Here is a 21,595-nt window from a genome sequence, read left to right as displayed (position 1 = left end):
GTGCATTCTGCCGCTCCTTAACGAAATAGGATCTCGACGTATAATTGTCCATAAATAATAGCGTTTCCACAATCCGTCCGTACGGTTGCCCGTAAATCAGCGCGTAATTAGCGGTGGATTTTCATGGGACGTTGTATCGCGTACCCTTAAACGGTCCAATGAACAATCTATCGGTGATCCAAGAAATAATTGGTGCCATTTATCAACGATCCGCTCCGAACAATTAGGGGGTCACGTGTCTAGACTACTTCTAGATCTGGAGCAACGGAGACGTCTGTGTACCGGGTATAATGATATTCCTCCTGAATAGCTGATTCATATTCATGTAGCATAGGCTTGAAGCTCGCGAAGTATCGAGCCGTAGCAAATTCGTATAGATCCTCCAATTGTTGTAACTTTTGTCAATGGCTTCTACTATAATATTTTAAAACGTCTGAAGTACTACTACATTTTTTCTTAAACAAATGATTAAGCTTCAATTTAAGATCGATGGTTCAGCAAAATCGTGAGTCATGCAACATTGTACGCGTTTAGGCCAGTGTCGCGGCATGTCGAAGGGATTGCAAGGATGTTGGCGACTACTTGGCTATAGTTTTGTTATAAAACGTCAGTCTCGAACGTATCAAACCCGCGATTAAGAATTACATCTCCGGTCGAATGTCGCAGCTTAATGTTCGTTCGGGCTCCTTGTCGACTTAATGCTTCTTTGGAACGTCGGATTATACGTTACGAGTAAGTTCGACAAAAGTATTTCGACATACAAGACGACGGCGATCACGACGCGACAGATTGTTGTAAACTCGCAATACATTTGGCGGCACGTTCGTGAATAAATGTTCGAAGAGGGAACTTCAAAGCGTAGACACCCCCCCCCAAGTACTCGTCCTAGATTCCGAACAAAAGAGGCTGACTCAGAGGCAGCTACCCCTGCTGCACACACATCGTTCACACCTCACGGTTTTGCCCCCAGAACTCGCAGTTTCTCCAACGCCACAATTTTTTTTACGCTCGTTCGAAACGAACGTCGATAAGCCTTCTATCCGATGCACTTCACAGGCGTCGAAGTTACCGTGCGACCGATTCGACCCGTTCATCCCCTAAGTTTTCAGTAACCCGATGCCTCCATCGAGCGTTCTAAAAGACCAACAGGGAGGGACGAGAATTTAATCAGTCAATTACTCAAAGAGTGTTGGGGGTCGATTGAAAAACGCCCCCGTCCAGCGGCCCACGTGCCGTCGCGAATGGAAGCCAACCCTTCGTGTTCTCGTCCCTTTTCGAAGCGAACCGTAGAAACCCTTAAAATTTCGCATCGATTGCAACGCGAGATCCGTCTCGTGTGCATCCGTGTACTACGAGGGGAGGCTAACGTGCCCTTTACACGTCCAACTTTACCAGGAACACGTTCGAAATTCGTATTTTTTCTATGCATCTACCTCGAAGTCTCGGGGAAACTTTTCGAACGAAGTTTGTACGCTTTGAATGGACTCGATGTTTCTTTTACCCGTTGCTACGTGGCTCAGGCCAACCGTGCCCAGCACGCGAGACGAAGCTAACGTTAATTTTTATTCGCGATGCACTGTATGCGCTGCAAAGTTGTGGCTCGCGACTGAGAATGACACAGTACCGGTGCGTTCGCGTGTCGCGTTAAATAACCGTACGCGAGAAACGCGCGCAGTGCGTCTCGTTTCGCGGCACTGAAATCGCAATATGGAATCGTGGCCGCACGGAACACTATGTTTCGAGCTTTGTCGCTTATTATTAATGGACGTGCGTGACACGTAAGAGGAACGCGACGTGCCGGGATAATTGTAAATTCATGGAAAAATGGCGGCGGGAATTTTTGAAATTACAATATGCATAAGGCCGGTGCATACGAAGCGTCGTTTTTCCCCGACGTTTAAATCACCCGGGCCTCCAACATCCATCTTAATCTGCTCGTAAATTTTTTTTACACGCCTCTTGGTCGATTTCAATTTATAAAAAAATGTCACGCGTTGGAGACGGCTCGAAAATTGCCCGGAAAAAATTTTGGAGCGATTGTCAGATTTTATCGGATCCGCAAAGAATTTGTTCGTTATCTCTGTAAAATATTCAACTGGTTCAATGTCAGGGAAACACGCACCGAAGGCGTTCCTTGTCGATAGCAGTCGTCTAGACGTGCACAGGGTGCTCTAAAAAACGTAGTACAACCCCAAAGGGGGTGGTTCGATACGAGAACATAAGTCAGAATCGCCCCCAACAGGCTCGATAGACTGAGCAGGCTTTTAAAGTCATGTTATTCGGAAAAGTCTGCAGCCAACGTGTTAAATATATTATACCGCGCGTAAAAGGGAATATGAAATAAATAAAAAAAGAATACGGAGACTTATTTGAACTCCCATAATGCATAGGTGCTTGGAAATGACCACCTTCGATCAGATTGCTAGGTAGGAATCGTCGTGGCGCAGAGTTCTCCGATATTTCAAAAGTTCTAAGTTTTCAGACGGATCCGTTGGCAGCTCACAGTCGTTCGCGTTGATGAAGTATTTCATCACCGGCAATAGGTGTTGAATAAACAATTGTTTTCGAGTGGTTCTAGAAATAAAATCTAGTGGATTAAAGTCCGGGGAAGCGAGCAGCAAGTCGGGCGGTAAGTTCTCGAGGACCTATCCATCTATTAGAAAATCGTTCGTTCGAGAACTACCTGAGTACACGGGTAAAATGGAACGGTGCATCGTCATGCATAAATCATACGAGACTTACAACGTGTAATGGAACTCCGTCCCAATAATTCATGCAATTGACTACTCAAGATTTGACATGAGATTGATCTGTTAATCTTTTCATTACAGGAAACAAGGAGTCGTCGGGCACTTGTACATAAACAGTTTAATAGAATCGATTATACGGAACCGATAGCAGCGATTTATAGCAGAAGTTTAAGTAGATTCAGCGCGTCTTGGAATACTGGGTTTAAAAAAAATAGAAAATCGTAATGCTGGTTTATTCGAACATTTTTCATTGCCGTCGTACACGTTCATTACTAAATTAACAGGTATCGCGCGTTATGAAACACCTTCTATATATAGTGGCTGGTATTTAAAATAAACCACCTGAACGTTTATCTATTTTTATGGATAAAAAGAATGCATCGGATCAATCTTGCCTAGTTTCAAGGCGGATATAATGAATATCATGTTAATAGCTTCTCTTTGGTCGATAGCGTACGCCACACCGATAGTTGTATTTATGGATACAGATAAATATGAGGCGTACAGCATGATCGAGTGTTTCCTTACATACCACCGATCTTTTTCGTCGATTACAAGAGAGATTACGATATACCAACAACCGGGGAAGACGCGATAATGTTCGATTGGTTCCTCGTATATCATTTTCTATTGTTCAATGACCCTGAATGATCTCTAACCGTGGGTCATTGTACGCGTTTTAAATCGATCTCGAACAGAGGTTCAAAATCAGTTTATAAATACTTCACAGTCCTGTTAGTCTTCCTTGGTAACATAGTACAGATGGTTCGCGTAAAGGAAAACAAAAAGTTGCTTATACGCAAAACGTCATATTCGGTATAATCTTAATAAAGCAACCATAATGTTTAAGTTTATAATTACTCCTTTCACCTGGAAGTCGCTAAATTTCCCGACGTGTCGGGACCCCCTATTTTGGAAAGGACCGTGTTCTAGTGGTGTCGAGAGTCGCGCGGGCGACATTTCGCGAGCAGGAATCAAGCGACGATCCCCGAAAGCCCTATCCCTAACGATCGCAGCCCTTGACGAGGGGCGGGGGGGAGCTTTGGCGTCCTCCGCCCCCGTTTCGTCTCCTGCTCATTATCTCCGGTGCGCGGTCGGTCTCGCACGTGCATCGGCTTGCACATGCACCGAACACGACGACGATGCCTACGCGCTGGCACACGTCCGCCCCCCCTGCGCTTCCCCGGTGCCGGTCCCCGGTCTGGTTCGCCGAGCGTATTGATTGAGGTGAATGCACGACGTCGGCGTCGGCGTCGTCGGCCTTCCGTCGGGGGTGGAAGTGCATACAGCGCTGCCGGGGTTATCCGCGGCGGAGGCGGCGCGGGATGGTGGCGTAGCTCCTGGTGGACTGGCGCGTCGAGCTGGGCTAGAGAGAGAAGAGTCAACCAGGAGACGGACGGACTTCTGGAAGAGAGAGCTTTGCAGAGAGGAGAGCCGCGCTTAGAGAGAGAGAGAGAGAGAGAGAGAGAGAGAGAGAGAGAGAGAGAGAGAGAGAGAGAGAGAGAGAGAGAGAGAGAGAGAGAGAGAGAGAGAGAGAGAGAGAGAGAGAGAGAGAGAGAGAGAGGTGGGAAAACCGATCGAAGCGAGACCGGGGATACTCGTGCAGACAGAATCAGACTGAAGGAGCTTGCAGAGGGGAACAGAGACAGTTGTAGGAGGTGGGGGTGGGGGGGGGGTGGTAGGAGATCGGTGCGAGAGAAGAACGCGCAGGAGAGGCAGTGCGGTGGACAGAGCGAGAGAGAGGAGGGAAGCACCGGTGGAGGAGGCATTATATACTGGCTGGATCCTCGTTCGGCTGCCAGTTTCTCGCCTGAACGCGGCACCGACTATATCCGCACCCACGATCCACGGGGCAGACTAAATATCGTGACCTTTTACGCACGGGGGAGGATCGTTTCTCGCGGTTGCTTCGGGAAGAGGAAGACGCCTCGCACGGACCAAGGACGCTCTGCTTCGGGGAGGCTCTGAAAAGCCCCGCGGGTCTTCGATTTTTTTGTTTTACGCGCATACACTTCGGGGCTATTTCTGTGTGCCGGGGAGCAGAAGACACCGGAACACCGACGAACAGGAGAACCGTATACGTGTGCACGTCTTCGAGGGAGAATTCGAGAGCTGTCGTCGACCAACGATATGGCCACTTACGCGACGTACAGACACGTCGAGCTCGACAATGTCGGATACGGAAAGAAAAGGTAATTTCCGGAACCTCCCCGGTTCTCCTACCGCACTGCGGCTTTTCCGGTGCTCTGGACGTCCGGGAACCGGACCTCCGTCCCTTTTTCGTGACATTTTTATTAAAACTCGCGATACCTCGGGGAGGATGGCGCTGCTACTATAAACGGACTACGAATGACTTTTTAGAGTCAGAAATTATAGGAGTGCTTCGCTCTTTTTCCCCCTCTACTCTCAGGTGTTCCTAGCCCATATTGGAGATCGAGAAAATCCTACGGGCAGTGCACAGTGTAGTTTTCGATAGGAGATTATTTCTGACTTCTCTATAGAGTTTTATTCTTCTACCTCTACTTGGGAATCTTTTTATTCTTTCGTTCGCCAGTGTTCGTAGTCCATGTTGAAATTCAGAAAATAGTACAGGTAGTGCATAGTTTATTTCTACAGTACGAAGTAAATTATTTCTCAACTTCGTTCCTCTTGTCAGTGTTCTCTATATTGAAATTAAAAAAACAGTGTACCTTAATCGTATACAATTATCGTTTATGACTTCTGCTCGCATAATTAATTTCACGCGAACGTTTCCAAGCGTGCCTAATATAATCTCTAATAATTAAACTTGGAAAAGGAACACGATGTACACCGCTTGTTCTTCGAGCTCGAGGGAAGACATAGAAATATGACCAATGACAGGATGCGGTAGCATCTATCGTCAACCGTGACTGGGTTCGATCGATTTACATCTCGCGAGACGGTCCTTGAATCTCTCGTCGCCATGCTGCAGCGCTCTCTTCGTTGCCGCCCAAAGAATCGTGGAAACTTCAAGGTCACTGTCGATAAGGGCAGATTTTCCCACGAGCAAAAAAAATCGTCGAGGAGTATGCAAATCGTCAGGTTCCTCGGCGACTGGACCTTTACCGTAATTCCGAATTTCCCGCGGCCTAATCGTCGTGAATCGCGGTGGACGCGCGCGGGCTATCTCGATACAAAGAGGATAAACAACTGTTACACCGGTACTTTTAACCGAGTGCTTTATCTGTGGAATTACTTAAGTGGTTTCAGCAGTGATAAAAATTGTCAGGATGTTTCTCAGGAAATCTCACATCCTCCGGGAGGGGACTCCTCTAATTGCCCAACGAAGAACTTTTAAAAGCAACGATAACGAGCTCGAAGCAAAACAATTACCGGGGTGTGTTCGAACACTTATCAGACCACGAAAGGTAATTTCTCGTGACTGAGATCTTCGCCGATTCTATAACACGATCAACGTCCTTCCTGCTCGAGTTACCTCCCGGGGGTAGGGACCTCGGTCAAAGGAAGTGTGTCGCGACGTGTCAAATGTCGAGACCGCACCGAAATAGAGGAACAAACGTGGGGAACAGTCGGGTGTAGAAAGCGTGACTGTTGCTTCGTCGAGGGTCTTACATTTCGCGGAAAAAAGATTAGCCGCCCGATTGCTCAATCGTTTTCATTCTTTGGACTTTTCGCTACCCGCGGGAGGAAACGCCTTAGCGCTGATACCGATTGACCCGCGAAGAGCGTTGCCTCTCGGGAAAGCGTCGTTTCCCTCCCGCGAGCGATTTACGCGGCAAGGAAAAAATTTCCGACGAGAACGCCAGCAGCACGCGCGCCGACGACGAAAAAGATTTATTCAATCGAGCTTCGTTAAAATGTGGTCAACGCCCTCGTGTAATTGACGTGTACTCGACTCCGCCGGCTGTAATTACACGGATGTCACCTCCGGGCACTTTCGTACTTAATTGCCGTCGTCATGATTTTTCGCGGTAACCCATCCACCCCGTTTCTCCGTACGCCTACGCGGCGATCTTTCGATCTTTTATCCGGAACCTCGTTGCCGGAAAAGTTCGACCGATGCGGCTTTTGCAGTCGTCGGTCTTCGTCGAATGCCTGCGTTCGTTCTCTTCGTGGCGGGAATTATCCGCCGTCAATCGCGTTCGATCGACGATGAAAGCCTTTTTTTATTGATTCGAGGAGGCCGATGGGATAGTTTTTACGATGAAGAATAGAAGAGAAAGTACGTACAAAATTTGCAAACACTAGCAGGTTAATCAGGATAGTAGCCTCGACAGAATGGACACAGTTTCCATTAATATCTCTAATAGATTAACACAGAGGATCCGTTTACTGCCGATCTGGGTCAGTAAAAGGTCGGCCGAACAGTTTTCGTAAAAATCCTCGAGCAATCACCGATTTTTAAGTACGCGTCGAGAAAAGGAACTTTCCCATAGTAGATCTAACAAAAGCAGTTATAAAATTGGTCCGGGGGCATCGATGTCCCAGTGAAAATCGTTACGACTCGACTTTCAGAGTTCTCTTTTCGCACCTGTGCGGCGAAACAATGCGAAGTCACGACACCGCGCCGCGGAGAAGACCTCGTTATCGTCCTGATCGGATCTGTACCACGGTGATTGATGTTTATCCGCAGGTCCCGGGGATGAGCGTTCGCTCACGCTTTCCCATCGATGCTCCCGTTACAATGCTTGCTCTATAGACACTCCGTACAGTACCGCCTTTGTCCTCGGGTGATAAACAAGCCCAACTCTGACGCGTCTTGAACGTCTCTCGATCGTCTTTGGAACCTGTTCCACGGATGACATAGGTACTTGAAAAACTACAGACCGACGCATCGGAGGCGTCATATTCTTCGAAAGCGAGGTTTAATCTTAGTGGTGCATCGAACTTCTCATATTACACATTTTGATTGCTCGTTGAAATTGTTCCGTAACCTCGATCCATCGTCCGGATTCCTCGAATCTCTCATATTAGAAATTCTAATCGACTCGTTTATTGAAATTCAGTCCAATCCTCGAACCACCTGTATATAACGTACATTGGGTAAAAATATTAGATATTTAAACAGAAAACAATTGTACAGGATCGTATTTAGAGAGACACGAAAAGGTTTCACGTTTTTTATTAGAGAAATTCTTCTCGGAGTTCCTCGCGTTGGAGATCGTTACGAATTCCTCGACCAAGAATTGGATCGCCGCGAGTTTTCGGATTTCTCTTGTTAAGAAGTTTCGTCGGGAGCTCGTTTAGTGCTAGGCGGTTTCCGAATTTCTCTTATTAAAGATTTTGATTAGCCGGAATCTGGGTCGTTTCCTCGAACGCGCGGCTGCAGCCATTCCGTCATCGTCCTCGTTACGACGTTTGCGCTACCCTTTGGGTCCATTTAGGCGAATTCTTACGCAAACAGAAAAGAACACGCGACGCCGTTTCTTGGTGTCTTCGCACCCACTCGTCGCGGTGGCCTTTGTGTGTGCTCGCGTCTCGCGTCGCTGATTTAGCAGTAATGAGAAGCCAGAGGAGGGCATGTGCTCGAGAAAGTACGGTATTTTAATATTCGAATAGTTAGCCGGAATCCGTGCCCTACTTGGAAAAATCCGTGTATGCGGTACTGACCTGACCCAAGGACCTTAAACTGTCTGGGACGACTGCCAACTGTAAAAACGCTGGGCCAGCGTTCGCGATTGCCAACAGTTCGATTACTGTGTCATGGGAACTCCCGGATCGCCTGATAAAAATTCGTCGCGATGACGCACTACCGATATGTAAGCCCGTCGACACGAGGAAAAAGCAAGCCCGTCTTTTCAATTGACAGGAAGCTAATTGACGGGACAAAGAGGAGACGAAAAGTAAAACCAATGTCAATTTCATTGGGGAGGATCCCTCGGGCGGAGACTAATTTTCGACCAATTATCAATCAACGATTAACGTTTTTAACGAGTCCTTTCTTAAACGAGGATAATGAGATCTGCTGTTAAACGGCGCGTGGGCGAAGCTTGTTTTTTCCCGTGCTGTGTCCCATCCTACTTGCTTGCCTTGCTTCGAGAGTAGATACGATTTGCAAGATGCGTTGCGCGGCATCCATTGGAATTGTTAATATCGTTAAAAAAATATAGTGAATGGAGATTTCTTGCATCTATTATTGGTGGGCGTTAAGGATGTTGATACGATAGAAAATTCGCGAGGCTTTTGCGATCTGTTTCCAAACCTATCGTCATAAGGAAATAAAACGATTTCACTCTTCCAACGCCAGACTCTCACGTTGCATTATCGACGGCTCTTGAGCGAAATTTATGTATCCTATCTCGGAATGATCGACGTCTAGTATCCATGAATTTATTCTCGAAAGCTTGAAAAACAGGGAAAAATGTCAGATCATTTGGTTTCGCGGCTCCTCGAGTTCTTCGTCGTCGATGATCCACGTGTAAAACGAGTCGTAGGCTCGCGTCTCGAAGTTCCAGGTGGATCGAAACGTATCGCGTTACGGTAGAACGAGACGCCCTTTCCGGGCGTGTTGGCTACCCTCGAGATGGGGTTACTCACCCCCATTGCACGCGACACGAAAGGGTGGACACGCTGTCCCCCGCGAGGCGGCTTCCCCCCCGTCGTAGGCTTTTGTGGATACCGTTCTTCGGGGCTTCCTACGAGAAAAGGCGGATTTCGCGAGCGCGTGACGCGGGGAAGCCCCGATGAGGCTAACTCCGTCTGGACCTTACCTATCGTTCATTTCGAGCCGCCAAGTTACCCCTTTGCCACTCGATATCGAACCCCCTGCCTCGAGAAATTACCTGTATCGGGTCTTTGCAGGAAATTACCTTGTTCCCTATATTTCTGAGCATAGAAGCCCATTTACTACATACGTACGAACACTATCTTTCCATTCGGTGCGTTGTTTTGGGATAGAAATGTTAAACAATGTACAACTTTCAGTTGTTTCCTTTAACAGCGGATGTTACTACGTACATAATAAATTTTGCAATTTACTAGCAACATAAGCTATTCAACGCGATAGCAACTCGCATCGGTAGATTGGTAGTTGCTTGCATAAATTTCACGCTGAAGATAATATACACACACCCGAAGTTTAGACCCTCGTACGCTCTCTCGAAAACGAAAATTCTTTCAAGAAAGATTGCACGGAAGATCCTTAAAAAAAGAAGAAGTTTAGGTATCACTGCTCTGTGCAGTATTGGTTGAAGAGCCCTGTAAAAGTCAGGTATCTTGGAACGCGATAAGTTTAGCTGGCCTAAGGATCGTTGATTCGCGAACACGTGGTCCCGCGGGGCGATAGCAAGCACACACACGCAGCGTCAAGAACAATTTACGATCGATGAGAATCATCAGAAGCGGCATCGGGGTTCGGCGATGACTCACTGTCGATGGTGCTCGAACGTGGTTACGATAATAAAGCGGTCCAATTTCCCGGAGACGCGATAACGAAACCGATCGTGTGCGAAGTCGGCACGAAAGCTACAAAGAAAAAAAGGAAAAAGAGGGAAACACGCAATGACTTCTTCGAAGTGAGTGCTCGATTGGGTCGCGTCATTGATATCGCGGTGTATAGCCACCTACACCGAGACCCTTATTTATATCCGTCGCTTTTACGGTGCATTGACTCTTATCTATATTCGTGCCGGACGATAAGGGTGTAGCGCGAAATGGTAGAAGTCGATCGATCGCACACCTTCGTCGATAACGATCGACGCTATCTTTTGTACGAGCAGCGTACGAGGAAGTTCACGGTGCACGTACTGTGCGTTCGATAATTCATACTTCGTTTCACATGTGTGATACACGGAACGCGAACTTCGGAACAGTTTCAGACGGAAACGCGATATTCGGCTCTGTTTGCACTCGTTAGTGGCTTAATAGCGTCCTTAATGAACCTGGATTCTCAGGACCACGCATGAAACATTCAAAGTGCCCTCGACGTGTAGCGTTTCTTTCGAATGGCATTATTCCTACCTCGAAATTATACCTGTTATTCCCGTGTCGCGAAATTGGAACGACGGAGGAAGTCCCGAACGTTCACCTCGGTCGTTAGTTTCTGAAAATCGGATTAACCCTTTCCGGTGGATTCTTGATAGATCTCTCAAAACGATGGGAACTTTTGCAACCACCTGATATGTCTCGATCGAGAATGGAGCGTAATATTATCGAGGTATAAAATCGTTTCGAGCGATTGAAAGAAACGACGTCGAAATAAATTTTGATCGGTGATCGTTGTTCGCGTGATTATCCGCTTGTTAGGCCGCGGGGCTGGCTAAAGAAGGGACGTTCTCGAAAGGGGATAGATCGACGATTTCACCGGAACCGAATAAGACGATCGGTTACGATGCTCGATCGTCCGGGCAGAGGCGTAATTGGCCAATTAGTTAATTTCGCGTAAAAGTTCGTCTATTACTTCGTCGGCTACGCGATCCATTACGTAAAGTCGTCGACTTTTATCCGGGCGATCCGGCTTCCTTATAAGTCCTGACGATCGGGAACACCTATTACAAGTAGTTCGACGCTTGTTTACGTACGCTTCTTTTGTCTCGCGGCTTGTTACGAGCGACACAATTAGGGCCCCTCCGTCGCATCGTCGATTACGTCTCGATTACCGATCGTTCGCCTAATCGATGTCGATTGCGTTTTACGTCGCATAAAGTTGTCGCGGCGAACGACGGATCGCTCGCCAATGATTTAACGATCCTCTTAGGCTCTTTTCGAGTTATCTCCGGGACGCATGAATTTGCATTCATCGCGGCGCCTCTATATGGCGAGGCAGAGTGTCGCAAGCTTCTGTCAATCGCGACACAGGATGTTGTCCGTGCAACAATGCTTCGCGGAGAAATCGTTTTACCTTTCAATTTTCCCTTATCTTATACGAAAGTGCCCAACGTCTTTGCGTCACCCTACGCACGAACTCGAGAAACCTTTTTCCTGAAAGAGAATAGGAATCGCGGAAATTATTTATATACACTGTAGAGCCTTCTTCGTGATCAACCTTCAGCCCGTGGTAATTTCATGATCTTGTTTCGTTTCCTCGGAAGTGACTGGACGATATAAGAACTGTGACGTAACTGTTGGTTCGACTGCACTTCGATTAGCGCAAAATGCGTCGACAGTCGGGTCATCTACCTCCGCTGCAAAAAGTCCACGCCGTCATGGCTTTAAAATGCCATCGTTTTAACGTCGCGTGAACATGCAACTTTACACCCGGAAGTCTTTCACCGGTATCGATATAAGAAACCCCCCCCCGTATTACGGCAGCCTGTACGACGTTATTAGAGGACTTTCGGAGTCTTGAAAGCCTGACGAGGGGATCCAAACTGTCCAAATGGACTCGAAACATTATTCCAGAGTGCCCGGTGCCTCTGTCAGCGTCGTTCGTCACGTCGTTCAACGAGCACGATAGGTCGCGGTCCGCTAAAATGCATTTTAGCCCACGTTCGGTTCCGCCTTCGTTTCAATTAGGAGCGTCGCTTTTTAGCTTCGATTCAGGAAGTTCCGTTCGGTGCATTCGCGCGATTAACCGAACACAGACAGCCAATCCAATCCGCAGACGTCTTGAACTTTGTTCCCAATAGCCCGAGAGCATGGGGCACCATTTCGCGTTGGCGTGGACCTAGCGATAGGAAGAAGCTTACGTGTCGGGCTTGGAAATTACGAGTAGGTTTAGGTTTCTTCGCGGGTGGATGTACAGGGTGTCCCGATAACCGATGCAAGGCGTCAACACAGATAATTTTGAAAATTCTTGGGGTACACTTAATCGTTACTTCCACTTGACATATTACTCGATATATTAATTCGAGTATAGCATATGAGTGTTTAGTTATAAATTATGTTTGAGCGAATAATGGAGACCGTTTCGCCGTGTTCGAGATCGAACGGTTTCGAGCGTTTCTTGTCGGCGTCGACGCGCGCGACGCCTCGCGTGATAATTACCGGTTTCCTTTTGAGGCGTCCGTGTCGCGCAGGCCTGATAATGACTTAATCGTTCCGTTCCCAGGTATCGGGACTCTCACGCGGTATCCGATTGTTCCGCGGAATTGCGTGCGTTACATAAGGGGACGAGAGAGTCTCTTGATGCGCGGGAAAACAGCATCCAGACACGGTAATTATTCGCGTCGGACGCGAGTGCAAACTGGCACGTGTGAATCGGTAAACGCGTCGTCACGTTCGCGCATCCTCGCGATCGGATCGCGATCCCTCGTCTTAATAGTCCCTTCGTTGGCTGACACAACGAGGAAATCGAATTACACGTTCGTTAAACCGCGATTCATCCTACCGACAGCCACCTTTTTTCCCACTCGTTTCGATTGATTTGACGTTTATGAAATATCCCAACCGCCGCGCGGCTCGATTAAAGGATCTATTAAGCTTGATTGACTTTTATTTCATTATTAATATCGAGGTTGCGGAAGACAGTGCTTCGACGTTCGAATTTAATGAATCGATCAATTCAAGAATATCAATTTCTTGAACAATTAGGAGATTCGATTTTTTGGCATTTCCAACCAGTTACCGTGTCCTCTTCGAAAAGATTAATTAAAATATTTGTTCGATGCATAAGAGTAACTGTGAGATGGAGAATCTCGTCACGGACGGAGCGTTGGAATATTCGAAGAACTCCCACGGGAAGGAGCACATCGAAACGAATGACCGGCGCATTTACCACCTGGTAATTATTCCGAGTCGCGTCCGTGTGTATTGGTTCAAGAAGAGAAGATACGGAAGGAACGCGCGGGGTTTCTCTGCGGCAAATATTTAGCCGAACGTGAAATCGAGGAAGTATTAGCTTGCGCCGAGGCTCGCGCGGTAATTAAACGCAGGAACAATGACCATTGTCCGAAACGTGATAAAGATTGGTCGGTGTATCGGCCACAATGCCGCTCCTTGTTATCGACATCCTCCTTCTGGACCTCACACGGAGTTGCCAGGAGCTAGGACGAGTACTCGAGCGTGACTCCTTATTGCCGTTGCGCCTTAAGAAAAACGATCCATTTGCGCGGGAATCCTCCTTTCCTCCCTCCTCCATCCTGACCCACTCCTATCTGATTTATTCTCTGCGTACAAAATTTTTCGTGCGAAATCACGCTCGATCGCGTCTCCGCCGGCTAAGACGATGAAAGTTTCACGCAAGAAATCGCGAATAATCCTTTTGTTGCGCCTCTGGGCTCAGGAATTTCGAGGATGCTGAAATATGCTGTTATAATAAAGGATTAGGTTCTCGAGACTGTTCCAAAGAACATAAACTTCAGACCATATCGATTTAAGTCGGAGTTAATAATTATTTTCAGTTTCTTCGAACTTCTTTCCATTTCCGGGAAAGCAAAAGTCCTTCAGGGTTAAAGTATCGTTAAAATTCCTGAACCGGAGGTACATGTGCGACCGATTTGTCCGTTCGGTGAGACGGAGAAGAAAGTGATACCGGGAACTGGGCTGGTATCAGTAAAGTGGAGCACTTTGTATTCGGTGATAAGAAACGATGTTAGGATTAATGGGTGGAATCGAAGGAAGCGATACGAAATGTGCGTTCGTCCGGTACTCTGGGCGTGGAAGTGGAGTAATGGTCGACGATAATATCGCGAGTCGAAATGGACATTCGAGGTAGGAGCCTTTTTTCCTCGGTGTAATACCGATCGACGGAGAGATGCACGTCTTACGGAGCAGGGTAACGCGCATTCCCACGAACGATATACATTGTATACGATAAATCGTGTTCGAGACCGGTCGAGTTGACCCAGAAACCATTATGATCGTCGCTCGTATTTAAATTCAGCCTCCATTTTTGGAGACGATGTCGCGTGCTCGTCGAATCGATCTGTCACGGTGATTCGATGCTTTGTTCGACGTTGTTCGTCGTTCGTCGACGAAGGAAACAAGGATTACCGTGACAAGACGACGTCCAAACGCGAGGGTGATGTCGCGAACGATGGTACGACCCTTGTCTCTCTCTTTTATTGCCACGAATAAAATTTCGTACCAGTCGTTCGCCAGGGATTCCGTGTAATCCGGAAGCCCCGCTACGTCCTCGATCGAATTGCAAAACTTTCTGCGGCCCGTTACGTAATTTCTTTCATGGGGCGATGATAAGAATACCTCCGTGACGCGCAGCGTTTTCACCCACGCAAAATTTCATGTCAAGTCGGATAATGCGCGTGCTCTAATTTCGTCCATCAGACTTTATGGCTTGTAAAGTAGATGATCGGCGTCCCATTTTCAGCGTTCTTTCGATTAGTTCGCGCGTGAGAACCCGCGATTTTAGGGAACGTATCGGTTAAGAGATCGTCGTGTTCCCAGCAAATCGCTAATCTAATTGCGTTATTGCATCGAAGACACGAGCATGACGCGGAAAAGTCGTCGCACTCTCGAGTTTGCAAACATAATCGCGTTTCAGGCGTTAACACGGTTTACGCCGGATCCGCGCGATGACATTGTCGCCGTGATTCGCGGACGCTAACGATTATTATTTTCGAAAGTGTCCTGGTCCACTTTTCCCGCAGCCTCTTCAGGCCTACCAGGATCCACGTATCCGTCGCTTATTGTCGTTTTGCGCCTGGTATAATGCAGTAAAGGACAGCTATCAGAATGCGGAGCCATTTAGCTACACGGTTGCTGATTGAGCGTGCTGACATAAATTGGCGCCACCTTAGGCCAACATTAACATCGCGCACTATGTAATAAACGACGCTTGCGTTACCTCGCGTAAGCGTATCTTCGTTCGATCTGCCTTCGTACCGTGCCAGATCTCGCAAACGATACGTTCTCGAAAAATATTGGGTCGAAAGTTCGTGCATTTTTGTCCCAAATAAATTCAACTGCATTGTGCTTCGCGATTCAGCTTTAATAATCTTTAATAATCTTCTACTTCCATTCCCAGTCGTTTCAACTTCGTACTATTAGAAGCAACATCGCTGGTACAAGCTTCTTAGTTTTCAGTAAATCATGGAAGTTTACTAGCGCTCGGTGGCTCTTCGCGAAGATCGGGCTTATGGTTTTACAAGCTTGTACAGTGGGTTCAGCAACCGGGGTCACAGCCCACACGGTGTACACGGAAAGTCAAGCAAAATCTACCGCGCAGCGGGGATCTAATGTGGCATGGGAAACGTCGGAGGAAACTGTAGATCCGTGCACGAGGAAGTCGCGGAGACAAACGGGGAAAAAACAAGACAAATTGTTCAACTTGAGATTTAAATCTCTGCTTCCAATATTACTAATCTACAGAGGGTGTCCAAATTAATTAAAACGACGAAGAGAAAAGGAATCGCTAACTAAAATGACAAAAAATGAACACTGTAATTGATCGGGGTGAATTTGATTTGTAAAAGGGGGTTAACTCGCTTAAACCTCGTTATATCTATCGGCCTTTAAATAGCCGTGTCGCCACTTCAAAGGTTAAACCTAACAGTCTGTTACAGTGTTTGTACGCCGTGGACGCGTGTCCCAAGTATATGGAGTGTTTGATCTCATTACACTTTGTCTTCGCGCTCGATCGGTATCGCGACATTAACCGGTTAATAGCTCATGCTGGAGGACCTCTTATCTACGGGCGTCAATACACGTATTAAAGCACCGGCGCCTGGTCGCGGATAATTGAAGACGCGTCGCCGTAGCGCGTAAAACAGGTTGACGGTCTTATTAACGCGATCGCGTCTGGGTACGGTGGAGCGTCGAAAGGAACATGCAGAGGCGTCGCCGTACGTCATCCAGCATATTTCCCGGCGCGCCCATCCTGTCCCCTCCAGGACAACTTCGCTTCCTACGGTCGATTGATTATCCTCGTTATTTACTCCCCCATCTCTCTGCGCGGATTCGTCATACGTGGGTTAGCGGACGGACGGCCGCGGCCACGGAGACGTCCGTCCCGACGTCTCGGGGCTTCCTGGGTTGCCAAACCGTGACTTTTCCGCGATGGAGAAATCTGGGCCGTCGGATCGAGCCGGTAATTGGGCAATTAGGATCGATGGTTTCGTTATTGGTCGTATTACGGGACCACTCGCGGTGATTTTTTCCATTTCTTTTTTTTTTCTTTTTCGCGTTAAACGGAGCGCGGATCAAGCGCGTTCTTTGGCATGGTCGTTGAGCATCGAACTTCCTCGACGAGCAGCCTCGAGTCCGCGTTTCCATCAAACCGCGTCGGACGTTCAATTATCCGCGACACCGTAACGAGGAAGCGTTTGATTTATCGTCGACCCGATGAAACATTGTGCGCTATGATACGTCCCACCGGGACGGGAGGGGACGATCCGCGGTTCTGTCGTTAATTAGACCGAAACGATTATTTGATCGATCGCGAGTTAACGAGTTCTTGCTCCGGGACGAAAGATGGCGGACAACGGCGCCTAATGCGTTCGCGAAGAATGCTAATTAAACGTAATTGGGTAATCTGTTTCTGGAGGGTTGCGCGCGTGTATCATTAGTAGGAAGGCTCGAGAATGGAGCCTGAAGGTTCGTGGGTGCAGATAGCGATGGGACTGTTCGATTTCATATTTCCTAAGAATACTGTTGCCAGGTACAGCCCTGTCGTAACGAGACCTGAAGCGTTCAATCGGTAGATCAACGTCTGTGTCTGAAGGAAAGAACCAGGTTCGAATCCCGGTCCAGTAGTTTGGTTGACGACCTATTGTTCTTTTCCTTATGTAACGAACAGGGGCCCTCCTTCCTCAAGATATATCTACGTTGTGGTCATAATACTCTCGCTTTCATTGGCTCCCCCGGACTTGCTTTCAACATTTGCGACGCTGTACGACCGAAAAAAGTATTTGTCCAAAGCAGGACTTGAGAGCCTTGGATACAAATCATTGACAGAGCCCACTTTTTAGATGTCCAGTGTGTTCTACATAAAGATCAAGGATAGTTATTAATTAAAGTGATCCACATCATCCGTTTTCTTACTGTGCTGGCTCATAATTTCTGGTCGATTAACTTCAAACATTCTTCTTTTTCGATCCCATCTTACATTTATCTGTTGTGCACCAATTACACGGGAATTAGACTGCCATTTCGTTGGAACTATTCCTCTCCGAGGTCTTACGAGCAACATTCTAAGAAAATCGTCTTTGTTCCTTTTCGTCGCGGTTCGTCAGAAGTGAACGCTGGCTCGTGAAACCGGTTGGAGCATATAGTAGTTGTAACGGCAATTGTTTCTGTTAATTTCAATCATTTAAATAAACGTAAAGTTACAAAGTACGTAGTAAACGTAGCTTCAAAATTTTTCTATAACAAAGGAAGGGAAATGTTCGATTCATCAATTTTCCATTTTTCAAAATCAGAACACCCCACGTGCCTCGTAGGGCTCTAAAAATAGTTTAATTTATTCGTCCTAACTGTTTTGCAACTGGTTATACTAGTTTATGATATCCTATGCAACGTCCACTAACTCAGATAGTCCTTAGTTTATGCTTGAAATGCAGATAGGGTGTATCTCAGTACCGACGCTAATACCACGGCATAGACAACTAACATACTGTCGCTTGACGCACAGGAACATGTTGTTTTCTGTGTGTTTCGAAATTGAAGCCTATCGCACCAGTCAATAACCTCGACGTTTAACGACCATTAAGAGCTTCTAATAATAGTAATAATCTCGATGATTACCGTTATGTTTACAATTCATAATCCGTCGTGTGGTTGACAGGACTTCACACTCTGGAACTAGAAAAATAAATTCTCATGAATTTCGATTAAAATACAAAACAAGTAAATGTTAAGCCCGAAGCTACTTCTGAGTCACTCTGTACGCATTTCGAACGCCAGGCTACCAAAGGCTAAACGGGCAAGAATATCCTTCATCCTTGCGCCTCGCGTATCGATCGAGATTTATCGTGTAACGCCGCCGCGTGAGTCATTCCTTCGCCCACATTCTGCTCGCGAACTCGCGGAGATAGCTTCTTCCCTCGAGGGAAACTAAAAAAGAAAAAAAAATCACCACGCGCGAGAGCGGCTTCTTCGTTAATTGAACCGTCTTCCTAACGAAGCAGCCTTTAAAACGACGCGCACGCCACACCCCTTCCGTCCCTCGTCCGCTCGGCGGAGAAAGAATGGACTCCATTCTTTTAATTGCCGGGCGACTCATCGTCCTGGCGAACCCTGGTTCCCCCTCCCCGTCGCTCGATCCCTTTTTGTTTTCGTTATTTTTCTCCTCCGTTTCCCTCCTTGGCCACGCAACGCGCACGCGACAAAGCGCGTGCCACGCATCCAGCCCGAGAGACACGACCCTCGTTACGTAGAAATCAGCGCAGATTTATCGAGCAAATTGGATCGAGTCCTTCCGCCGTGGGGGACGGAGTCGTGTTCCCGTGTCGTCGGCGACCGCCGCCGTAGAACAAAGGTTCTCAACCCTTCCGCGCGTGAAACTGACCGACTGCACGCATGACTAACGAGGGACGTCGCTCGAGTGGTTGCTCCCGTAACGAACCATCGGTTTCTAAGTGAGTTTTAGGATAAAAAGCTATTGGACGATCCGGAGCGTCGTTCCGGAAAGCATGTAGGTAGGACACCACCCAGTACTACGAAAACATTTGCCAAAATGGGGGCTACAAGCTCGAGAAATTCGAGTTTAAAGCTTTCGGTACCCCTCGTTTTGTCTTGTGGTAAATGCTGTACTTTGGGACGAAGCTTTTGGCTCGTAAACTCGATCGAAATCATTTATCACACGAATCAAATTCGGCCCGAATGCTTGTAGGATGTCTACTGTTGTTCCAAAAGCAATGCCCACGTTCAGGTCTCTTTTTTAATTAATAAGACTCGATGAGGAGTGAGGTAGCCTCATGATTGCAAGGGGTTGACGATTGTCGATGGTGATCAGGTTCGTGTTCTGACGTTGGATTTTATTTTCAGGGTGTTGAAACCCCCTGGTGGCGGAAGCAGCGACATTTTTGGCGCCGCTCCGGATGAGACAAGCCCACGCCGCGTGAAGAACCACAACCAATCGCAGCTAGGCTCGGCGTTGTTCGGCGACGGTCCGAACAGCAACAACGGCAACGAAACGCCGCGCAACAAGCCCGGTAATGATTCATACAAACGCCTGTTTGGCCCTCCCGATGCCCCACCCACCACCCCAAACGCGAAAAATCATATGCGCAGCAATATCTCCCTCAGCGGGGAGTCTTCGTCCTCGTCGGCGTCGTCGGGCGCCTCGACGTCGCCCGCGAAGAGCACCGCCAGCTCGGACTCGATCGCGGGCGTTCTCAACGGCTACACGGCCAGCAATGGCAACAACCTGACCAACGATATCACAGGTAAAGTATCTCTCGCATTCCTCGCTCCTCCTTATATTTCGAAACGATTACTATTTGTTGTCTGGTCAGGTGAGCTGGTGTACGGTGCGAGCGCGAGGGAAAAACGCGGCTTCTTTACGAGTTGTGTACGCACGACTGGTCCATGCACACCGTACTTCTATTTTTTTTTCTTTTACGATTACGCTAGGCAATTTGCCGAACAGCACTGATTTAACGCCACGGATCAGAGTTATCGAAGCAGCTTCGACCCCGGGACGTTTTTACAATGAAAGAATCGACTCTGGGAGAAGCTTCTCAGACGTGGAAACGTGGTTCTTGCGATTTTTCTTTAAATAATCCAGAAACGTTACTTGTTATTGTTCACCGAGAAATGAGCAAAAATGACCCAATAAAAACAGGTGTTTCATAGTAAAATATCTCTCCAGAGCACTTGGGTGACTCGACGAAATCGAGTATCGTCCAAAACGCAGAGTTTTTATACTCGTATAAAAATTGCCCTACGCGAAGCGTGAAAACCACTTCCGGGCTGTCCTTTGTTCCACAGAGACTCGTAGACCTCTGCAGCCTTGCTTAAATTTCATAAAGAAGGCGTTATGAAATGTAATGAAAAGAAAAATCGCACGAATTTTATTCCTCCCTCAAAAGAATATTTGATTCTCTAGTCGATGCAAGAAATAATATTTACCCAACCCCAAGATATTTAAAAGATTCTCTGCCTATCGATTACTATACTGTTCGATCAAGTGATTCGCGAGACTCTCGATATCATCGCTACCAGCCAATAGAATTACGAAAGAACCCCTATCGAAACGAACCAAGTCGATTCTTTCTGCACCCGGTCTTTTCCTTTTCCACGCTGCGATCAATTAAATTTAATTTTCTTTTTCTTCTCTTGGAACTCGTACCGCGAATGATTACAAACTGCCTTCTCGAAGCTTTGCTCGGCGAAATTCGACGGTGACTATTGTTTCGGTCGAATTTCTCGTTTTCTGTTCTGTATCGCTCTGATTGCCGATAATCGTGCAATCGCTGAAATCGCAAATTACACACTTAAACTCGCACTGTATTCGACCTACCTTGAAATATGTGTCTGTGTGTCGCAGGCTCTTTTTCGGGATTAACGTAATGCACTTCTCTATCGATTATCGATGCCGGAGAATTGTTTGAAATTAGGACACCTTTGCTCGAGCGTTACGCTTTTTCTCCGTACAGCACTCTCTCGATGATTTTGCTCGGTTATCGCGAGCATCCGAATGCTCTTCTCGAGATCACGAGTTCGGATATCTTAACAACGAACCAAGGAAACGTAAAATAATTCGATTCGCTTCCGTTTTGTCGGTCTGTTGGAGCTAGCGAGACACGAACGAACTTTTTTGTAACTAATCCAATGGCTTTCACCAAGTCATCCTCTTGAATTGTTCGCAAGCAGCTTTTAGGAGAATCAAACGATTTCGTAAGTGTGCAAAGAGACACATTCGAGTAGATGACACGACACTCATCCTACACATTCTTATTTGATTACGGGTGCTCGCGTTTCGTTCCAAGAAATCTGTACATATCATTTTCTCCGATTTGCCATCGTTCAAGTCCGATTTGCATTATCACCGTTTGCCCACGATTCGGTTATAAGCTGCTCGATCG

The 21,595-nt window shown here is 47.2% G+C and overlaps 1 protein-coding gene across 5 annotated transcripts in view; it reads left to right on the top strand.

Moving 5' to 3' along the window:
• The window catches only part of LOC122396283 (microtubule-associated protein Jupiter), a 66,154-nt gene that overhangs the window by 38,462 nt on the left and 6,097 nt on the right, over positions 1–21,595 (top strand). For 2 of the 5 annotated variants that reach the window (XM_043394537.1, XM_043394547.1), the window contains exons 2-3: positions 19,554–19,954; positions 21,384–21,407. In XM_043394537.1, the coding sequence (XP_043250472.1) occupies positions 19,554–19,954; positions 21,384–21,407 (425 nt within the window). Of the gene's footprint in view, positions 1–4,606; positions 4,943–19,553; positions 19,955–21,383; positions 21,408–21,595 lie in introns of those variants that run through there. The other 3 variants (XM_043394566.1, XM_043394556.1, XM_043394528.1) reach the window with 2 other exon arrangements.

This window comes from Colletes gigas, unplaced genomic scaffold (genome assembly GCF_013123115.1).
Source record: "Colletes gigas isolate AHSC1104 unplaced genomic scaffold, ASM1312311v1 Colletes_gigas_Sc00001, whole genome shotgun sequence".
NCBI classification, from domain to species: domain Eukaryota; kingdom Metazoa; phylum Arthropoda; class Insecta; order Hymenoptera; family Colletidae; genus Colletes; species Colletes gigas.
This window is presented reverse-complemented; position numbering and strand designations above follow the sequence as displayed.